At 39.4% G+C, this 19903-nt stretch overlaps 1 protein-coding gene across 1 annotated transcript in view; it reads right to left on the bottom strand.

Annotated features, from left to right (window-relative positions):
• Nucleotides 1-19903, bottom strand: part of kita (KIT proto-oncogene, receptor tyrosine kinase a) — an 88246-nt gene that overhangs the window by 43096 nt on the left and 25247 nt on the right. The window contains exons 3-6 of the mRNA XM_041790598.1: nt 16526-16810; nt 16299-16438; nt 4950-5121; nt 2184-2370 (exon numbers count right to left, since the gene is read on the bottom strand). Coding sequence (XP_041646532.1) covers nt 2184-2370; nt 4950-5121; nt 16299-16438; nt 16526-16810 — 784 coding nt within the window. The remainder of the gene's footprint in view (nt 1-2183; nt 2371-4949; nt 5122-16298; nt 16439-16525; nt 16811-19903) is intronic.

Here is a 19903-nt window from a genome sequence, read left to right as displayed (position 1 = left end):
CATGGCAAAAGGCAGCTCAAATGGGTTAAGAAGGGGCAAAACATGGCAAAAAGGGGGAGAAAATGAAAATAACAAATAGCAAGCTGAACGAGGCAAAAAAATGTTGGAAAAAGGCAAAAATTGATAACAAAAAACAAGGTACAGGTGGCAAAAATGGTAAAAAAAACTGTAAAAATGTGGATAAAATTAATGAAAAGAGACTAAAACGGTAAAAAATGGCAAAAGAGAGGCAAAAAATGGGTAAAAAATCGAGAAAAACGAGGAGAATAAGTGCTGTAAATGATAAGAAAATGAGTTGCAGGTGGCAAAAATGGTAAAAGAGAGGTAAAAAATGGGTAAAAAATTGACAAAAGTGAGGAGAATAAGTGGCATAATTGATATGAAAATGAGTTACAGGTGGCAAAAATGGTCAAACACAGTAAAATGTGCCAAAAATTAATGAAAGAGGACTAAAATGGTCAAAAACTGGCAAAGGAGAGGCAAAATGGGTTAAAAATCGACAAAAGCGAGGAGAATAAGTGCCATAAATGATTAGAAAATGAGTTTCAGGTGGCAAAAATGGGGAAAAGAGACTAAAATGGACAAAACTGTCAAAAATGGAAAAAGTGGCATTCAATGGAAGAAGGCAGCTTAAAAAAGTGGAGTCAAAATTGCAAATAGCAAAAAGCAGGACAAAGAAGAAAAAACTGACTAAAAGAGGCAAAAGAAGTGGCAAACTTGGGCTTAAAAAGCTGTAAGAATAGATCCAAAATGGCAAAAAATGGAGAAAAATTGCAAATAAGGGCAATGGAAATATATAAACAAAAAAATAAAGGTTGACAATTTAAGCCAACTGTACAAGAGTGGAAAACAAACTGATTAATGTTACTTGCAATGTAAAATTTCTGAGGTTAAAGTTGACCTTTTATAAGGTTTTCTGGGGGAAAAATATTTCAAATAAAATCATAAAAGAGCCACAAATCATCAGAAAAGAGCCACGCGTTGAGTATCACTGCTCTAGATTAAGCTCAAAGATAGTGGATGCTGTAAAAACATGCTGAGACCATAACCTGGTAAACTCAAGCCCATGGAGAAAAGCCAGTGAAATGATGTTTTTCTCGGTTGTGTACAAACAGAAAAGTGTGCTTTTCTCTTACGTCAAAGCTGCTTCACAAAGAACCTGAAATACTCAAATATTTGCGTTAATGATTATAAACAGTCTTGTGTTTGTCTTCTCTTGTTTTTGTACATCTGTTCATTGACACAATGCAAATGCTAAACAAAGGTTAAGTCTTTGAAGTTCCCACTGAAGAATCTCTTTTTCCCACCGTTGGTATGGATTTATTGATTGTAAATAAAGGGGTTAAGAAATTCTTTCCTCATGCATGGCTCGCTTTGGGCCGTCATGCCTGCTTAAAGGTCAGACTTTCCTCTTCAGTTCTGATGGAAATGTTTGGAACAAGCAGCATGGAGCAGAGCTAGCTGGTGCTGGATAATATTATGTAATATTTCTATCTGCAGAACAGAGGATTTACTGCAGATATTTCATGGTTTCTTTTTCTGTGAGAGCCTTTTTTAAAATCTGTCACTTCCAGTTAGTGGAGAAACCTCAAGGCGTTTTCTGGAATTTCAGCCTCTTGTCTCAGGGAGCTGTGACGAGAGCGGCCGCAGCCGAACAGGAGGCGTTAAATTCCACTAACAGAGGGTAATGAGCTTTTTCGTCTACGTGGGACTATGTGTAGAAGCTGGGCACTGACAGCGGGTCTGTGTTGGTATGTTTACAGTGAGGTAATGTGCTCATCTGCTGTCCTTGCACCACAATATGAGCACCAGAATAGCATCTATTTATCAGGAGACATACGGGATGTCTGATTGCCCTATAGAAGGTTATGATAGGCCCCATTTCAGCCAATCATAGACGGACCTTCTGCTGGCAAGTTAAAGCGTCATAGACAGGTTGTAAGTTGAAAGTGAACTCTATATGTTGTACATATTCTACCCTTTCCATTTCTGCACAAATACAACGCATCTCTTGCCATCCTCGTGTTTATGGTGACACACTTGGAAAACAAAACAACTTCTGTGTTGCCTAGCATTGATGCAATTTCAACTTCCAGGTCAAAGTATGTTTGGGAACTCTGGAGAATCAGGGCTACAAACATTCACATGAATATGATGTCCAGTGTTGGTCAGGCTTCTCTCACCTGTACTCGTGACTCTGCGTGGTGATGACGTGGTCTGTCGTGTTCTTCAGCTCCTGGCCCATGAAGCTCCAGGAGAGGCTCTGCAGCTTTGGATATGCCTCCAAGTCAACGTTCAGGGTTAAACTCTCTCCCGAACGCACCTGGATGGTTCGGTTTTCTGTGGGTGCTAAGTTGATGAATCCTTTCTCTGCAAGACAGAATATCAAAAAGATACTTATAGGGATTTATAATGACTTTCCACGTAAGAAGAATTATGGTTTTGTCTTTGTAGTCCAAGCAGTATTGATCAGTGGGCTTTGATTATTGGCAGAATTGCATTTGTCATTGACTATCTTCTTAAATTTGTTTTATTTTACTCTCTATCAACACATGCACATGTACATATGCAAATGTGTATTTACATGTATATACACAGTTGCAATCAATTTTTTTCCGCTCCCGTAACAAATGAGATTAATCATGACAATGTGGTTCAGCTGTTTGCAATGAACAAATCAAACAGAGGCAGTTGAAATCGCTCCACACAACTAATGCTTTAAGTGGTTTCCCATATTCACCCGAAAATGCAACTTATAATGACTTCCCCAGTCTTGGAATTATTCCACCCCTGGACAGAATCCCTCACAACAGCTCAAATATGCAAAACCAGTGTTGTTTCAAACACACTGGATGCAACTAATCAAGGGCTTCATTAGCGTCCCCAGGTTTGCTTGAGCTGGAACTCGTATAATAGCCGAACTATGAGAGGTTTTGTTGAGTTTCATTGTCCTTCACAAACAAGGAACAGGATACAAAAATAAAGCAAAAGGCACTAGAAACACAGTTGGAGGCATAGTTCACAAGTTCAGAGTAACAGGAATCGTGGTGACACTACCTGGATGGGGCAGAGGAAGGAAGCTATCAACAGCTGCAACCAGATACAGTCATGGACGAAAGTATTGGCACCCCTGGAATTTTTCCAGAAAATACACCATTTCTCCCAGAAATTGTTGCAATCCCAAATGTTTTTGGTATACACATGTTTATTTCATTTATGTGCATTGGAACAACACAAAAAAGCAGAAGAAAAATCATCTTTACCTCAAAAGGTAAAGATGGCGCTGATTGACCGGCAGCTTTTTACAGCAGCTCTAAGGACTCTCTGGAGTTCTTCCTTCTCTATTCATGTTTATTTTATTTCTTTTTTCTCTACTTTGTTTGGTTGTGTTTTTAAAACTTCAGTTCACCTGAGATACCAAGCACAGCGCTTCTAGTGAAACTTTTAATCACTTTCTCAACTTTTCCTCCGTGGGTCCGTGAGCAGCAGTGGATCTCATTGTTTACAGCAGGGACCAGCTGTTGGCTCTGCGCAGCATAGCTGTGCGGCCGGAGGAGCGACCTGAGGTCCCCCGCAAGTTAAGGAGGAAGATGTGGGGGTGCCACGCCGGGATCAAACGCCGCGACGGGGACAGCTTACCGACCGACTCTCCCGTCCGTCATCATGGGAAACTCAAAATCTCTCCCCAGTAAGATGGACAAGCTGGTGGCGTTGACCCGGCATGATCGGGAGTTCCGGCGGTGCAGCATGCTGTTGTTTACAGAGACATGGCTGAACGCACAGCACACAGACGCGACCGCTGCGCTGCAAGGATTTTCCCTATTATGGGCGGACCGGGCAGAGAGGAGCGGTAAGAGGAAAGGAGGGGGGCTGGCGATGTTTGTGAATGATAGATGGTGTAACTCCAGGCACATCACTATCAAAGAGCAGCGCTGCTGCCCGGACATTGAGCTGTTGGCGGTTAGTTTGAGGCCTTACTATCTACCACGGGAGTTTTCACACACCATTATAGTGGCTGTGTACATTCCTCCTTCCGCTAACGCCGACGCAGCCTGTGATGTCATCACCAGCGTGGTAAACAGGCTGCAGACTCAGAACCCTCAGGCCCTCTTACTGATCTCCGGGGACTTTAATCCTGCCTCTCTGTCCTCCACTCTGCCCAAATTCATCCAGTATGTCACATGTGCCACCAGAGACAATAAAACACTGGACTTATTCTGCCAACACCAAAGAGGCATACACCTCATCCCCCCTCTGGGAAGAGCTGATCACAACCTGGTTTATCTCCTGCCTGTATACAAGCCCCTTGTTAACAGGCTACCAGCTGTGTCCCGTTCCGTGAAGAAGTGGTCTGAGGAGGCTGAAGAGGCTCTGAAGGACTGCTTTGAGACAACAGTGTGGGAACTATTCAGTGACTCTCATGAGGAGGACATTGACAGCATCACGTACAACATAAACTTCTGTGTGGAGAACACCATACCCACCAGGACTGTACGGTGTTTCTCCTGGTGTCGGGATATGCATCACATTTGCAGCAGGTTATTGAATGAAAAGGGTGCTGGACTAAGTACTAAAGATGCTCGCCATGAAGGGGCTGAATAATTCTAAGATTGGAGAAGTCATCATAAATTGCATTTTCAGGTACATTTGGGGAAAACATTTGAAGCATTAGTTTTGTTGAGCTATTTCAATTACTTTTGTTTGATTTGTTCATTGTAAAAAGCATAAAGAAAATTTTGATTGCAACTGTATTGTTCCCATTGCTCTTCATCCTTAGTTGTTGTTTTGACTGTCAATGCAGCAAGGGAAGACCCATCATATAGTGGCTACACCAGAGGCCATCATTGCCATCATTGTTAGACACGATGGATTCTGAGACAGCCACATTGTTTAACTTATTTGACCAAAAACACATTCAGTTAACTAAAAATGCAGTTTCATGCACTCACCGTAAACATCGAGCCACACCGACTGCGAGCTGACGCCCTTCTCATTCTGCGCCTCACATTGGTACCTCCCGGCGTCTCGAGCTCCCACCGCTGCGATGTTCAAGGTGGCGCTGCGCAGGTGCGTGAAGTGCTCCGTCGTTATGCGCGACGCACCGTCAACCTTAGCTGGTTGCTGTGGATACCAGACGGCACCCTGTCAACGCCCAGAGATCTCTAGAGATTAACCCCGTCTGCATGTCTATCCATGCTGACAGACACACAACCGCCAGCATGCGTTTACACACCACATACAGCTCACATACACACACACACACGTTACTCTACACACAGCCGAGAGCTTGAAGCATAGAAAGCAGGAAGTTTGGCCTGTGAGCAGAAGAAGAGGCAACCACTGAGATTTCTGCTGGTCGGGTTCTAAACTGGAAACAGCACTGATAAATGTGTCATATTATCAGGGTTTGTTTTTGGCTTCAGTTCAAACATTTTCTGGATTCAGGAATTAAAAACTTTTGTCTGAAACAAAGCAGCTGCTCCTTATCAACAGTGCATGAGTCTAGATGTGTCTGCTGTGTGAATGTAATTTTAAAGTCTGGTTTATATCAACATGAACTTTTCATAGGAAGGAGTGTACATATTTTAGTTCAGTTCTTTGATGCATAAAAATGCTTTGGAGGGTCGTAGTATGCATGAATTCTTCTCACAATCCACGTATGTTCCAAGGCAGCCTTACTCAACCCCGCTCAACTGAAGAGCCAAATTGTTGAAAAATGCCTTTGCAAGAGCCAAACTGTAAGTCAGGGGTGTCAAACTCAAGGCCCGGGGACCACATCTGGCCCTTGGCACAGTTACACCCAGCCCACAAGATCTTATCATATTCTTATTATAACTGGCCCAAAAATATGAGGTCTGCAGATTTCCTCCAGTGTAAACCTAACCTTGATGATATCAAAAATCCTTAAGCCATAAAAATGTGAAAAAATAAAAAGTAAAAATAATTACACAGAAAGCAATGTGTGAAATTTATTTCATATTTTTAATTTTGCATTGCATTACTATGACTTCAATTGTTTATCTGGGCTTTTATTTCATTTTTTGAACTTTTAAATTTATTATTTTGACTTTCATCTCAAATTTTGACCATTTTCAATTGATTATTTTGACTTTTTGTCTCATATTTTAACCATTTTAACTTATAATTTTGACTTTTCCTTCTAAATCTAAGCTTTGCCAATATATAATTTTGACTATTTATCTCATATTTTGACCTTTTCAACTGATTATTTTGACTTTTTATCTCATATTTTAACCTTTTTAACTTCAAATTTGGACTTTATCTTATAATTTTAGCTTTGCCAATATATTATTTTGACTTATTATCTCATATTGTGATCTTTCCAATTTATAATTCGGACTTTTTATCTCATATTTTGACCTTTTCAGTTTATTATTTCAACTTTTATCTCATATTTGGACCTTTTAGGTGCACCATTTTAAATTTTAAGTCATATTTTTGACTTAAAAACATGACTGTGACTTTCTTTTTTATATATTTGCCTTTTAAAAGCATTAATTTAACATCTAATTTTACATTTTGACCTTTCAAACTAAGTTTGATTTTTTTTATTTCTGATTTTATGCCTTGTAAGTTATCATTTTGACTTTTTAAATCTCAAAATCATTTATCATCGGTGCTAATTTTTCCCCTATAATTTATTAAAATGAGGTTAACAGATGGGTTAAATGTGGACCCTGTTAGGCCCTCAGAATCTGGCCCCTTCTGTGATTGAGTTTGACACACCTGGTGTAAGTGGTGAAAAGTTAAAAAAATTGCTTAAAGGGGCATTGAAAACAAGTTAAAGGTGGCAAAAAATGTTTAAAAAGTGGGAAAAAAGGGGCAAAAATGGGTGAAAAGGAGCAAAGTAGGCATAAAATGACAAAAACTGGGTAAAAAGTGAAAAAATGGGGAGAAAAAGTGACGAAAAAGGGTAGCAAGTGGCAACGATTGGTGAAAAGTTACCAAAAAATGAGTTCCAGGTGGCAAAAATGGTCAAAAAAACCAGCATAAGCATGAATGTAAAAGTGACTAAAAAGGCAAAAAGGTAGGAAAGATGGGTAAAAAGCAGCAAGGAGTAGCAAAAATGGGGACAGAGTGGCATTTAGGCAGCTTCAATGGGCAGAAAGTGGCAAACAAAAAAGACAAATAGCAAAAAGCATGGAAAAAAGGCAAAAAAAAAAAACTGCACTGTAAAATCCAATTAATTAACCTTACTAAAAAAAAATCATGCCTGGAAAAAACAAGTAACTTTAACTTTATGACCCTAGTTGAGTACAATAAAGATTTTTTTCATGCACTTAAAAAGGTTTTTAAGTAAAGAACTATTGCACTTCAGTTCAAGTAACTAAAAATACTTTTTGTCAAGTACTTACGTAAGGAAGTTATTAGTGCTCAAGATTTAGTACAGACTAGTAACTGCAAACAACTAAATCATTGTAAGTGTGGTGAAAAAGTTGTAAATATGGGATAAAAGTGGCAAAAATGGAACAATTTGGAAACGGGCTCCAGAGTCACCCCCCGTCTCTGCCTCCGTGTAAACATGGTAAACGAGAGTTTCTGAAAACGCATATGCACGCTGGGGTTGCAGTCAGTCGTAGCTCGAGCGTGGCAGCACTCTGAACCGAGCCGTGGGATACCGACCTAATCCTTCTGGTGTAGTTACCTCTGATCAAGCTGTCACAGACAGCTGGATTTTGAAAAAGGGGACACATTATTTTCATTTGGAGGGCTACCAGTGCCAGTTTCTTTATAAAAAGTCATGCTATTAATTACATCTACCTGTCAGTCATCATGAAAATCACCATCATCACCACCGTAGAGCAGAAGAGAAATCTCACAGCTCATATAAACACAAAAAATGGTTTGCAAGATCAGTCTTGTTAAAACTAGATATCCACTAAAAACAATAAATTTTCCACAGACTAATTCAACTCCTAATTTCTCCCACATTTTCCCAGAAAGCGCAGCACTGCTCGTGAGCACAACTGGAGCTTTTTCAGAATGACATTTCCATTTTCCTATATATCTGCTGCTTTTAAATGATTTAGACTTTATCTTTTTCTCTTAAAAATTACAGAAACTTCAGCCTGTAGACTCTCCCATCTCCTCCTCCATCAGCTACACACCAGCGCTCAATTCATGGAGGAGACAGGATTGAAGCTTCAGCGTTAAGGTTAAAAAAGACTACTGTAATCATGCCCAAGAAGCAGATAAAATTGAAAAAGGGGAAATAGAAATATTGCTCTGAATACCTTTTTCCTGCTGCACTTTAAGCAGGAAGCGCTGCACTTTCTGAGAAATTCCACGAGAAATTAAAGGCTGTAGGAGAAAAATGTGTGCTTAGAAAATTAAACGGATTTAGCGGATATCTTCGTTGTAACAAGACTGGTCCAGAAAAGCATTTTTGTGTTTATATGTGTGTTGAAAATTTACCGCGCTACAATGGAGGATTAAGTGATGAATTACTATCGTGCACCAGCATGTGATAACAATGTTAAATATGATCAAAAACACACGAAAAACTGTGACTGTGCAGTTCTGTCCTTGTTGTAGAGACAGATTTATTGTGCAGTAAATCACTCTACTACAGCACTTTGTGTTTCCTGTGCTCTCCTGTAGACGGAGATTAATTTCAAAACATCGCCATCTAAACATAAACCTCCCATTAGTGCTGGGCGATACTGCAAAATCTAATATCAAGCCGATACCAAGTAAATACAGGACCAGTACCACCAATACCGATACTTTTTACTTATAAAAGCAGCAGTATACATAGTTATTAAACTGATATGAATAAGGCCGATAAAAAGTCAAAAAACATAATGTATCATTTATTTATCAGTCTTAATAAATAGAGCTAATTGTTTCCGAGTTATCTTTAACTATCTAAGTATTCAGGGTAAAACATATTACAAAGCAGGATTCTAACTTATATATTTTTTGTAATATGGGACTTGTTTTTATCTGTTTTGTTTACTCATTGTACTTATTGATTAGACTGTTTAAATTAGTTGATCTGTGAACTATTCAATGTGTGATTTGAGAAAATGCTGCAAACAACTTTCTAAGCTTTTGTAAAAGGCAGTCAAATTATAGGGGAAAAACTAGTAAATAGTAATAAAGAGGAACAGATTTATAAGTACTCTCTCAAAGTCAATGAAAATCAATCGCACATGCATCAGAGTCAGCTACAGAACTTATTTCTTTTCTGGTTTTTATGACTAACAGCCCTAGCCGTGGCTTTGGCTCAGTAAAAAACACCATCTTTATTCTGAAAGTGAGCGGTGCAGATTAGACATGACTTTAACATCCTCTTCATGCATCAGCTTTTATAACTTTGAGATAGAAACTTGTTAAAAGCTGGAAATTCTGCCTCACTTTTGCATTTTTGTGGAAAGTTATTCCACAAAGCTGCAGCAGTTTATTTCTGCCGTTTCACCAGCTTGATAAAGACATGAGGACTCTGAATAACCGTGTGTGTGCTGATGCCTTGAGTGTATATGTGCGCGTTTGCTTTATCTGATTGGTCACCAAAGTCACGTGACACAGAAAACAGTGCAGCTGTGGACTTTTGGCACAACAGACAGGCGAGAGCGACTGCAGACAAACGGACGGGGTGCATGGTTAGACGTTTTTTTTCAGTATTCATTTAATACCGATACTTTCAAACAGTACTGGATACCAAATGAGTACTTTGTAAATATCGAAATATCGATACTTTAGGAGCGATTTGCCAACCACTAACTCCCATAGACGGCATTTGGGAAAGGGCAGAGCCTTTGACAAAAACTCGGAGGGTGACTGGATGAACATTGTGTCACATCACTACGGGCGAATCAGAGCAACAAAACATGGGACGTAGCTGCTACCAAGGTATAAACTCCATAGAAAACTGCATAATGTGAACCATGCCGACTGTAGATGTCAGTACACGACTTTTGTCGTTATGAAAAGAAAACAACTCACTGCTGTTCTTTGTTTTTCTTTTAACGAAGAAATGTCGCCAAGTTCTGATAAAAATGGTGCTTTAACAGCATCCACGCTAATCTCTTCCGCCATAATTGCACTGGCCTCTTGCTTACGTCACGACTCCGTAACCATTGGTCCTGTCACTTTCTACCCGGGCCCAAACGGTTCAGATGGGAGCTTAACAAGATGGATTCACCAGTGAGAAAGACGGAAACAGGCGTATCCATCTGCTTTGCAGGGTGAGTCTAAATTTGGAACTATTTGAAAATGGAAAACAAAGCAGAACATTGCCGTGCAAACAAGACCTCATAATAACCTCATTCCACTACTCTATGTTGCTGCTTTTCTCTTTTTAAAAATCTATATATGTATATTTGGAGGCATTTCTGCATGTTAATGTCTCTGATTGTTGGGATGTGTGTATAGATGGCATTCACATTTGACTGGCATGGATGTTTTTGTACTTAGAAACATTTTACGTTTTAACCTCTTGAGACTTTGCATGCACATATGAGGATAACACATTGTGGCTTTCCTAGAACTAAGTAATTTCTGCTGTTATAATGTTTTAGATAATCACCGGTATGTCCATTGAAGTTTAAGTAATTAGCTTGAAATGTTGGGAGAATTTTCTGTGTGGATAATCTGGGAAAATTGCTTGGAAATTTTCAAGCATCGGGACGTGTATATTTAGAGAGTTTTCATTGGAAGGTTTGGGAAAATTGCTTTGAATCTTTTGTCACTTTCATGGGAATTTGGGACAGTCATATGCAAATTGTGGAATTGGATCAGCAGTTTGGAATTAGGGATGGTCTTATGTGGATATTTCAGGGACTTTTGTTTGAATGTTGGAAAATATATTGCTAAGAAATTTTAGGGGAAATTTGCTCTAAAAAAATCATTTGCATGAAATTTTAATTTGGATGTTTAGGGTTCATGATAACATTTCACTGAAAGTTTTGGGGTACTTTTTATGGGATACTTTAGAAATATGTTTCAGAATTTTCACAGATATTTTAGGTTAGTTCTTTGAATATGTCAAGAATTTATATGGATTTTGGAAAGCAAAATTTACAAGAAAGACAAGGCTGATGTTTTAACTTCTCAAACCCTACTAATCCCAAAGAAGCTGGAGAAACTAAAATTGTTTTTCCAAAAAAAAAAAAAAAAAAATCAGGTTTCAGGAGGTTAATCATAAGGCAAAACAGTGGACATTTCTATGCACTGTTGTTAAATATGGGTGCAGGAGTGGATCATTGGTAGTGGTTGACTCTTCCCGACTTTAAAACAGTTTGAAGTGACAGCAGACATCGATCAGAACTCGGGGTCGATTCACAAAGAATGGACTGTTGCTGTTTAGACACTCATTTTCCAGCACTCATTATCTCAAAGTCTGATTCAGGACGAAATGCACATAGTTATCTTGCAAAAAAATAAGCCACATGTTTAGCAGTTTTGTTATGTTTGCAAAAATTTGCATCTGAGAAAAGTGTCAAATTAAATGGTGCATGCACTTTAGCTATAGAGTAGTAGTAACTAAACCCTTTCATATGCATTTATATACTTTTACACACCACTGGCAGAGCAGTGGGAGCTATTTGGGGTTAACTGTTCTGCCCAGAGACACATTTACATGCAACTGCAGGAAATGGGAATTAAACACCCGACCTTTCTGTTGCAAGAAAACCAACTCTACTGCTGAGAGTCATCGTTCAAACGTGCTTTCCATCTTTCATGCAGAGCTGTATCTAAGCCTCACCTCCATTATTTTATAATGATCAACATCTCTTTCACTCATGCTCATTGCCTCTACACTGATGCTGCAGCTTGCACTCTTAAATAAACTCACCAAATGACTGAACTTTACAGTTTGCAGATGTCAAACAGACATCATGCGTCTTTGCAAGAGCATATTTGAAGTCAAGTGCCTCAAGACAAATAAAAATGTGACTACAGGAGCAGAACTCCCGACCTCTCTGTTCACATAAGAGGTGGAAAAAATACCAGACAATTTAACTCGAGTCAAAGTACAGTTACTTTTATTAAAATTTCCTTAGTTAAGTTGGTTAGAATCTATGCAAGTAAACGTAAAAGGTAAATCATTCAAAGTTTACCAAAGTACTGAGTACTGAGTGGCCACTTTTGATACCTCAGGGGATTTCACAGTAAAACAAGATATTTTCTTAATGTGCAATAACTACACAGTCAAGCACAGAAAAACCACTCAACTACAGTAGTTAGAGTAAATGTACTAGTTACTTTTCTGATCTATCTGGACATCTCTAGCTGTGACTGTCAAATGGTCTAAGCCAGTGTTACTCAACCCTGCCTAACCAAAGAGCCAAATTAGTGGAAATTACCTTTGCAAGAGCCACAAGCTAAGTGGTGCAAAGTGGTAAATAATGATTGGAAAGGTATTAAATTGCAAAAATTGGGGGCAAAGTGGCAGAAATGGGAAGAAAAAGTGGTAAAGATGGGTGAGGAGGGTAAAAAAAATGAGTTAAGGCCCATTTATGAACAACGTTAAATAGGAATCCTGATACGGACGCAGCCTTCTGTCCGTGCGCCGCGTTCATTTCATCTGTATTTCTGCACATTTCCATAAAGCTTACGGATACGGGCCAAACAGAGCAGTCCCACTGGAAACCGTGGGGGTAGTGTTGCTGTCACTACCCGATATGTAGCTCTAGTGAGCCATGAAGAAGAAATGACAAAGGCTGCCTCCGTTTTTGTCTTTTATGCAAGAGGTACATAATCAATACCTCCTCCACAGTCGCCATGTTTGTTTTTGAGTTTGTTGGTGTCATTAACTTTTGACTCTGGGCTGGGCTGGGCAAAAAACGAACGTAAGGGCAATGGATATATACAGACAGAAAATAAAGGTTGACAATTAAAGCCTCCTATATAAGTGTGGGGATCAACCTGACTTGTGACTTGCTATGGATGATTTCAGAGGTCAAAATTTTCCTTTTTAAAGTATTGTAAATGAAGACACAAAAGAGTCACAAATCATCACAAAACAGCCTCACGTTGAGTAACACTGGGCAAAGCTCAACAGCTGGTACCAAACAATATTCAAAGCTTTCATTGAGCAAAAATGTCTTCCTACTGCTGTACACGATGGGGAAGTTGATAGTTCTGGTTGCCACCACTTCTGCAGAACTCACCGAGGGGAAAACACAGAGAAGAGTTAAAGATGGAACAATGCTGTTAGAAGCTCTACTGTCTCTGTAGCAGGATTCTTCTCTTCTGAACACCATGTTCCTAATTAGTATGCAAGTTGGATTTTAGGGTCATAAACATTCAGTTTTTTGTTTTACAGTTAAACTGATGGATGGTATTGTGTCTCAGGGCTCTTTGGATCACTGAAATCAATCTCAGACACCTGTGATCATTAGTTTGCCAGGTGAGCCCGATTAAAGGAAAACTACTTAAGAAGGACGTTCCACATTATTAAGCACTCCACAGGTTTCAGCAATATGGGAAAGAAAAATAATCTCTGCTGCTGAACAGCCTCAAATAGCGCAACGCCTTGGACAAGGAATAAAAGCATTAGATATTTCAGGAAAAAATAAGGGTGATCATCGTACTGTGAAGAAATGTGTGGCTGATTCAGAGCACAGGCAGGTTCCTGCAGATTAAAACATAATGAGGAAGGTTTCTGCTAGAAAAAATCATCAGATTAAGAGAGCAGCTGCTAAAATGCATTACAAAGCAGCAAACAGGTATTTGAAGCTGCTGGTGCCTCTGGAGTCCCACCAACCTTAAGGTGTAGGATCCTCCAGAGGCTTGCAGTCGTGCATAAACCTTCTATTCAGCCACCCCTAACCAATGCTCACAAGCAGAAATGGTTGCAGTGGGCCCAGAAATACATGAAGACTCATTTTCAAACAGTCTTGTTTACTGATGAGTGCCGTGCAACCCTGGATGGTCCAGATGGAGGAGTAGTGGATGGTTGGTGGATGGCCACCATGTCCCAATGAGGCTGTGACATCAGCAAGGAGGGGGCGGAATCATTTTTTGGCCAGAATCATGGAGAGAGAGCTGGTAGGTCCCTTTAGGATCCCTGAAGGTGTGAAAATGACCTCAGCAAAGTATATAGAGTTTCTGACTGACCACTTTCTTCCATGGTACAAAAAGAAGAACAGTGCCTTCTGTCGCAACATTATCTTCATGCATGACAATGCACCATCTCATGCTGCAGAGAATCCCTCTGTGTCATTGGCTGCTATGGGCATAAAAGGAGAGAAGCTCATGGTGTGGCCCCCATCCTCCCCTGACCTCAACCCTACTGAGAACCTTTGGAGCATCCTCAAGCTAAAGATCTCTGAGGGTGGGAGGCAGTTCACATCAAAACTTCAGTTCTGGGAGGATACCGTAAAACACCAATTAACTGCCGGGTGTGGCAGTACATTTTGACAAATAAACGCCTTTTCCAAACAAATGCTGGTGTAATTTATTTACAGCTCTGATATGTGACTGAGATGAGATGAGAACTGTATAGAATCAACTCCCAATTCCCCCTCCCTGCCTGTTCTTCTCCCTGTTTGAGTTCTGTAGCTCCGCCCCTCTCTTTACGTGCCTCCTCGCGGGTGAGAATGTCCGCTGAATTGAATACTGACGGTGGCAAAGCACTCGTGGAGTGATTCTGCTCTGTTTTTCCACTGAAATCAACGGCCGAATCACAGGCAAGAAAACACTTCATCTCATCATGAACAAACTCTAGACAGGACCGAACACCGCCGTGATTCCACCATTGAATCAACTTCTCACTGAGCTGAGACACGGAAGCTACAGCGGCCAATAGGAACGCTCCCTCTGACCTGAGCCTGATTGGCTGCGAGCACTAGCCTCCTCATTGGCTGGGGCAACCCCATCCCTTGCTGGTTTTCTCAAGATAGATAGCAGCGCCATGGCCCAGTGCAGCCAAAAAATTAAAATTACGACATTAACTTTAAACTGTCTGTTGTCAACTTAGTTCCTTACCAGTATTTAAAGTGTTTAGAGAGTGTTGAGTTGACAGTAAAAAACAAAAGTATAACTATGGTACTGTAATCTTGTCTTAAAAATGTAATGGTGATATTCATACTGGTGTAAATAAATACTTTGATTAAATTTACCATACTTTTCCAATTTTTGCTACGCAAGATTTTTGTGAGAAAGGGATTAAACGCCTGTTCCAAATAGCCGCCTGGTCTCAAATTAACGCCTGGTCTGCTCAGTGATTGAGACAAATAAACGCCCCGGCTATTATTTGGTGTTTTACGGTATTCTGACATCCTGCAAAGAAATTCAAGCAAAAACTCTCCAAAAACTCACAAGTTAAATGGATGCAAGAATGAAGGTGATATCAAAGAAGTGCTCCTATGTTAACATGGAACTTGGCCTGTTAAGATGTTTTTGATTGAAATAGCTTTGATTTCAGTAAGTATGACCTCATAATGCTGCAAAATCAACAAATGACCATTTTCAGTTCTTTACAAACTCTAAAATGTTTTAAAACTCTGTTGTGCTTAATAATGTGGAACAGTGCATTTTGACTTTTTTATTTTTGAAAAAAAAAAATTATTCTGTCATTTGCATCATGGCTGAAGCTGATTTTAATGATATAATTAACTGTTTAAGACTCTAATTAAATATCTCCATATTCAGGTGTTGTTTTAAACAGATTGAGGGTAAATTGCTAATGCTGCAGTAGGGCTTTTTGGCCCTCCAGGCCTCCATATGGTCATGTGACTGGAAGTTATGATTTGTTTAAGCTCAATCGGAACAAAAATAGAAGTTATAGCCATCAACATTTGGTTACTTCTCGTTTTTCATTATCACAAAGTGCAAGCAGACTCCAGCACACTGCATTTCAGCAGCTAAAACAGTTGTTTCCTTTTGACCTGCAGCAGCTTTTAGTTAAAAATAAGAATGAAGATCTTTTTTTTTTTTTTTAATGTGTCAATGCTTTTTGAGAGAAATAATCATTAAATAACAAACTCTGTTTTCAAAAGTAGTAAAAACTTTGAGAAGGGAGCATCTGCATCTCTGAAAGGTTCATGTGTTTTTGCTGATAGGGCTCATTTGAACCTCTGTGCACCAGTTTTAATCTGTTCCTCCCTGCAGCTGGCAAAATGAAGTAAAAGTCTTATACTGAGTGACACGTCAAGCAGAACCAGGGCATCTGGATTCAAGAGTCTAGGTTGAAGTGCTTTAAGAAAAATGTGGTCTCTTTGTGCTTTATTTGTTTAAAAGACCCTGCAAGAGCAATCTGGTCTTTGTGAGTCGCCCCCGCTGTGAAGTATTTCTATCACAATAAAGAGAATGCAGATGAGCCTCACCGAGCCGGGCGGGGTGACCCACTTCACTGAGATCTCTCCGTTCACATTAGAAGTGTTACAGGTGAGGGTTAGGCTCTCGTCCCGGGTGAGGATGACCCGTTTTGGCGCCAGCAGCTCGATCACAGGAGGGGCAACTGGTACTGAGAGGAAAGACACAGAGAGGGTCTGAGATCTTTGCTTCAACCTAAGCCGAATGTGCAGCTGAAGATGCGTTAAGAGCTCTTTACCTGGTCTAACAGTCAGGATGTAATCATTAGACCTAACAGGCTCTTCTCCAAGCAGTCCTGTGCACACATAACAGCCTTCGTAAGCCTTCTGCGTGTTGTGGATGATGACGCCTTGCTCCAGGCTTGCAGAAAACTGGAGACCAGAGGCCAGAGCATTGCCGGAACACGTTTCCAGGCCCAGGCTGTCCAGACTCGGATCCGTTGCCAGGCAGGGGATGGAAGCAGCGTCTCCCACACGAGTGAGGATGTTGTACACCTTCGATTTTCTGAAGGGATTGTCAGGATCTGCCAAAAACACAGAAATCAACAATCACACTTCAAAAGCTGAGAGCGAGACTGCAAAGTGAGCTGCTGAAGCTTTGTTTTGTGACATGGTGAATAATACGATGTTTATCTGTTAAACACAAATCGATTTGTTATGTTGACCTGCTTCCACATCATTACCAGGCTTTGTTTGTCTCCTAAAAACTGTTACTGCACAGCTGGAGCCAGTATCACTGCCAGGGTTAAATATTATAGTACCTAAACGTGGCGGGACCACAAAATATTGCCTATCATCTTATTCTGAGGCAACAAAGCCAGCATGCTAGAAAAAAATATGAAAAATCAAGCTCTTTGAAGAGAAGAATGACTCAAAGCTGACACATCCTAATGTTTGAGCATGTCTCTGAGCCAGGAGGAACATATAGAAATAATAAAACTGAAATGTTTATTTCACTTCCTAATGAAATCCAAAAAACTTCACATTTCGATAAAATTATATATATATATACAGTGCTTAACAATTGTATTAGACCACCTGTCATATTTGTCTCAGAGACCATCCAGCATCATGAAGTGCTTTAATGCAGACTCTTTCATTTTCAGTCAGCTCTCCACGTTTTACCATTTTGAACAGGAATGAGTGATTTCAAACTGAATTCACCCAAATTTGAGCCGGCTCACTGGGCTTCTCTGAGAAGTCAGAAATTAATCAAGCATAAAATTCAACCACTAAAACTCATTTTTCTCTTCAGGAGTGCAAGTAAATAACTATAATTTGGCATTTTAATCAAGAAATATTAATGTGCGTTACTATTTTTTCAGTTTTTTTGTATATCAGTAAATTTGCAAATTCATGGCTAACAATAAAAATTATATTTTAGTATTAAAAATATCATTTGCACTTCATGATGCTGGTCGGTCTCTGAGACAAATATGACAGGTGGTCTTATAAATTTTAAATTTGTTAATCACTGAATATATATATATATATATATATATAGATCTCATTTGGTGTTTTTGGTAACTGATAATCGGCTTGAGGGCGTTTTTATCATTTAGCAGATTGTATTCAGACGTTTTTTTTAGTCATCTATGATCATATTGATGAGATAGAGGTATTATAAAAGTATGTATCAAACATGATACAACAGGCTTTAAGGAGTTAATTTTTAAAACTCATGAATTTTACATTTAACCTTATTTTATGACATTTTAAACTCATGATTTTGATGTTTATCTCATATTTTGACTGTTAAATTTCATGATTTTGAATTTTATCTCAGTTTTGCTGACTGTCACTTTAATCTCATATTTTGACCTTTAAAATTCATATGTTAACTTTTAAAACTCATGAATTTGACATTTTATTTCATTTTTTTGACTGTTAAAAATCATGGTTTCAGTATTCTATCTCATATTTTGCCTTTTAAAACATTATTTTGACTTTAAATGCCATGTTTTAACCTTTAAATCTTGTAAGTTTGACTTTTTATCTCAGATTTTGAGTTTGTAACTTATCATGTTGACTTTTAATCTCAAAATCATTTAGGTTGACACTCAATGGTTAAATATCGACCCTGTTAGGCCGTCAGGTTAGACCTGAATTCAGAATCCGACCCCTGCTGTCATTGAGTTTGACACCCCTGGTCCATAGGCATCTACATTGACTTGACATAAATTTTGGGACTTTTGCAAGGAACTTTTTGAAGAGTCAAACATCTATTTTTCTAAATTTTTATCCACTCTTGGCTCCGTAATTAACATTTAAAATACAGTAAATCTGTGCTATTCTTACATGGAAATGCCTACATTAATTAAATAAGCGACCATTCCTGTGCTGGATTGTTTTTTATATTTCCAGTAGTTGTCAATTCCAGAGAAATTCTTAATTTTCATTAAGGTTGCACAAAAGCAGGGGTGTAACATCAATATTTGGCCAACAGTGGCTCTGTTTGCAAGCATTGGCCACCAGTCAAATCATGTTGCAAGAACAGACATCAGTGTTTATCTGTGTTTAATCAATTTTGCGTTGAAGCGGGTATTTCTGGCCCAACCTCACCAACTTCCAAGGAGCATGGAGGATGAAGAAAGTCAGGGTCAGCCCTGATGAAGGCTACCAGCCCGAACGCGTCAGTCTAATAAAGCTGTTCTCCGAACTACAAGTATTGCCGGAGATTTCTGTTCTCTTCAGGTTAATTTTATGCCAAATCAATGAACTAATCTTTTATGGGGCAGAAAAAATTGACCTGTTGGAAAAACTCTCATCTGATTTTAAATAAGAGAGGCAGTGTTGTAGTCGAGTCCCCAAACCTTGAGTCCGAGTTGAGTCCCGAGTCGGAGCAGCTGATGGAGATTTTCCACGATTCAAAGGTAGGCGAACTGCATTTTAGTTTAAGCTACCTATCAAGTTATCAGCCCTTCTCTCTGTCACCTAGCCTCCCCCGTTCCTCCTTTCTCTCTCCTCTGGTTGTTTTAACAGAAAGCAGGTTAGACATGTGACCTCGCATGCAGGTGAACGCACACAGCGGGCACTGCATGAACACTGATCCGTTATGAAGGGTTTTCTCACACAAAAACAACAGAATAAAACAGATTTAAGAAAAAAGTCCTCATTTTCATCCTCGAATCCTGATGCAGTTCAAGTTCGAGTCCAAGTCGAAGTCTGAGTCATCAGCGCTCAAGTCAAGTCCACCAAATCAGGACTCGAGTCTGAGTCCGGGACTTCAGGACTACAACGCTGGTTAGAGGACATGCTGACATAGGAGGATTACACTGAAAGAAGTGATGATGAAGGAAAACCTGAATGGACGCTGGCCCACATGTTCACAATCAGTGCATTTCAACTTTAAAAGTAATAGGATGTACGTCACGGCAGCTTCTAAAACAGACACAGAGTTTTCACTGTTGACATGTAAACACTGAATGTATCACAGAGACTGCTACATATGGAAGTATGAACTGCTGCAGAATGCCTCTGTTCTGATGTTCTTGCATGTTTTGTGCTGCTTCCACTATGTCCTAGCAGAATGTGAGCATCAGAAACTGCATTACATTGTATTGTAATGCAAATGTATGCTCACTGTCCACTCTGCACAAAAAATGTGAATTTTGAAA

The sequence above is a fragment of the Cheilinus undulatus genome, linkage group 7 (assembly GCF_018320785.1).
Source record: "Cheilinus undulatus linkage group 7, ASM1832078v1, whole genome shotgun sequence".
In the NCBI taxonomy this organism is placed as follows: domain Eukaryota; kingdom Metazoa; phylum Chordata; class Actinopteri; order Labriformes; family Labridae; genus Cheilinus; species Cheilinus undulatus.
The sequence above is the reverse complement of the archived record's forward strand: the minus strand, read 5'-3'. Positions and strand labels throughout refer to the sequence as shown.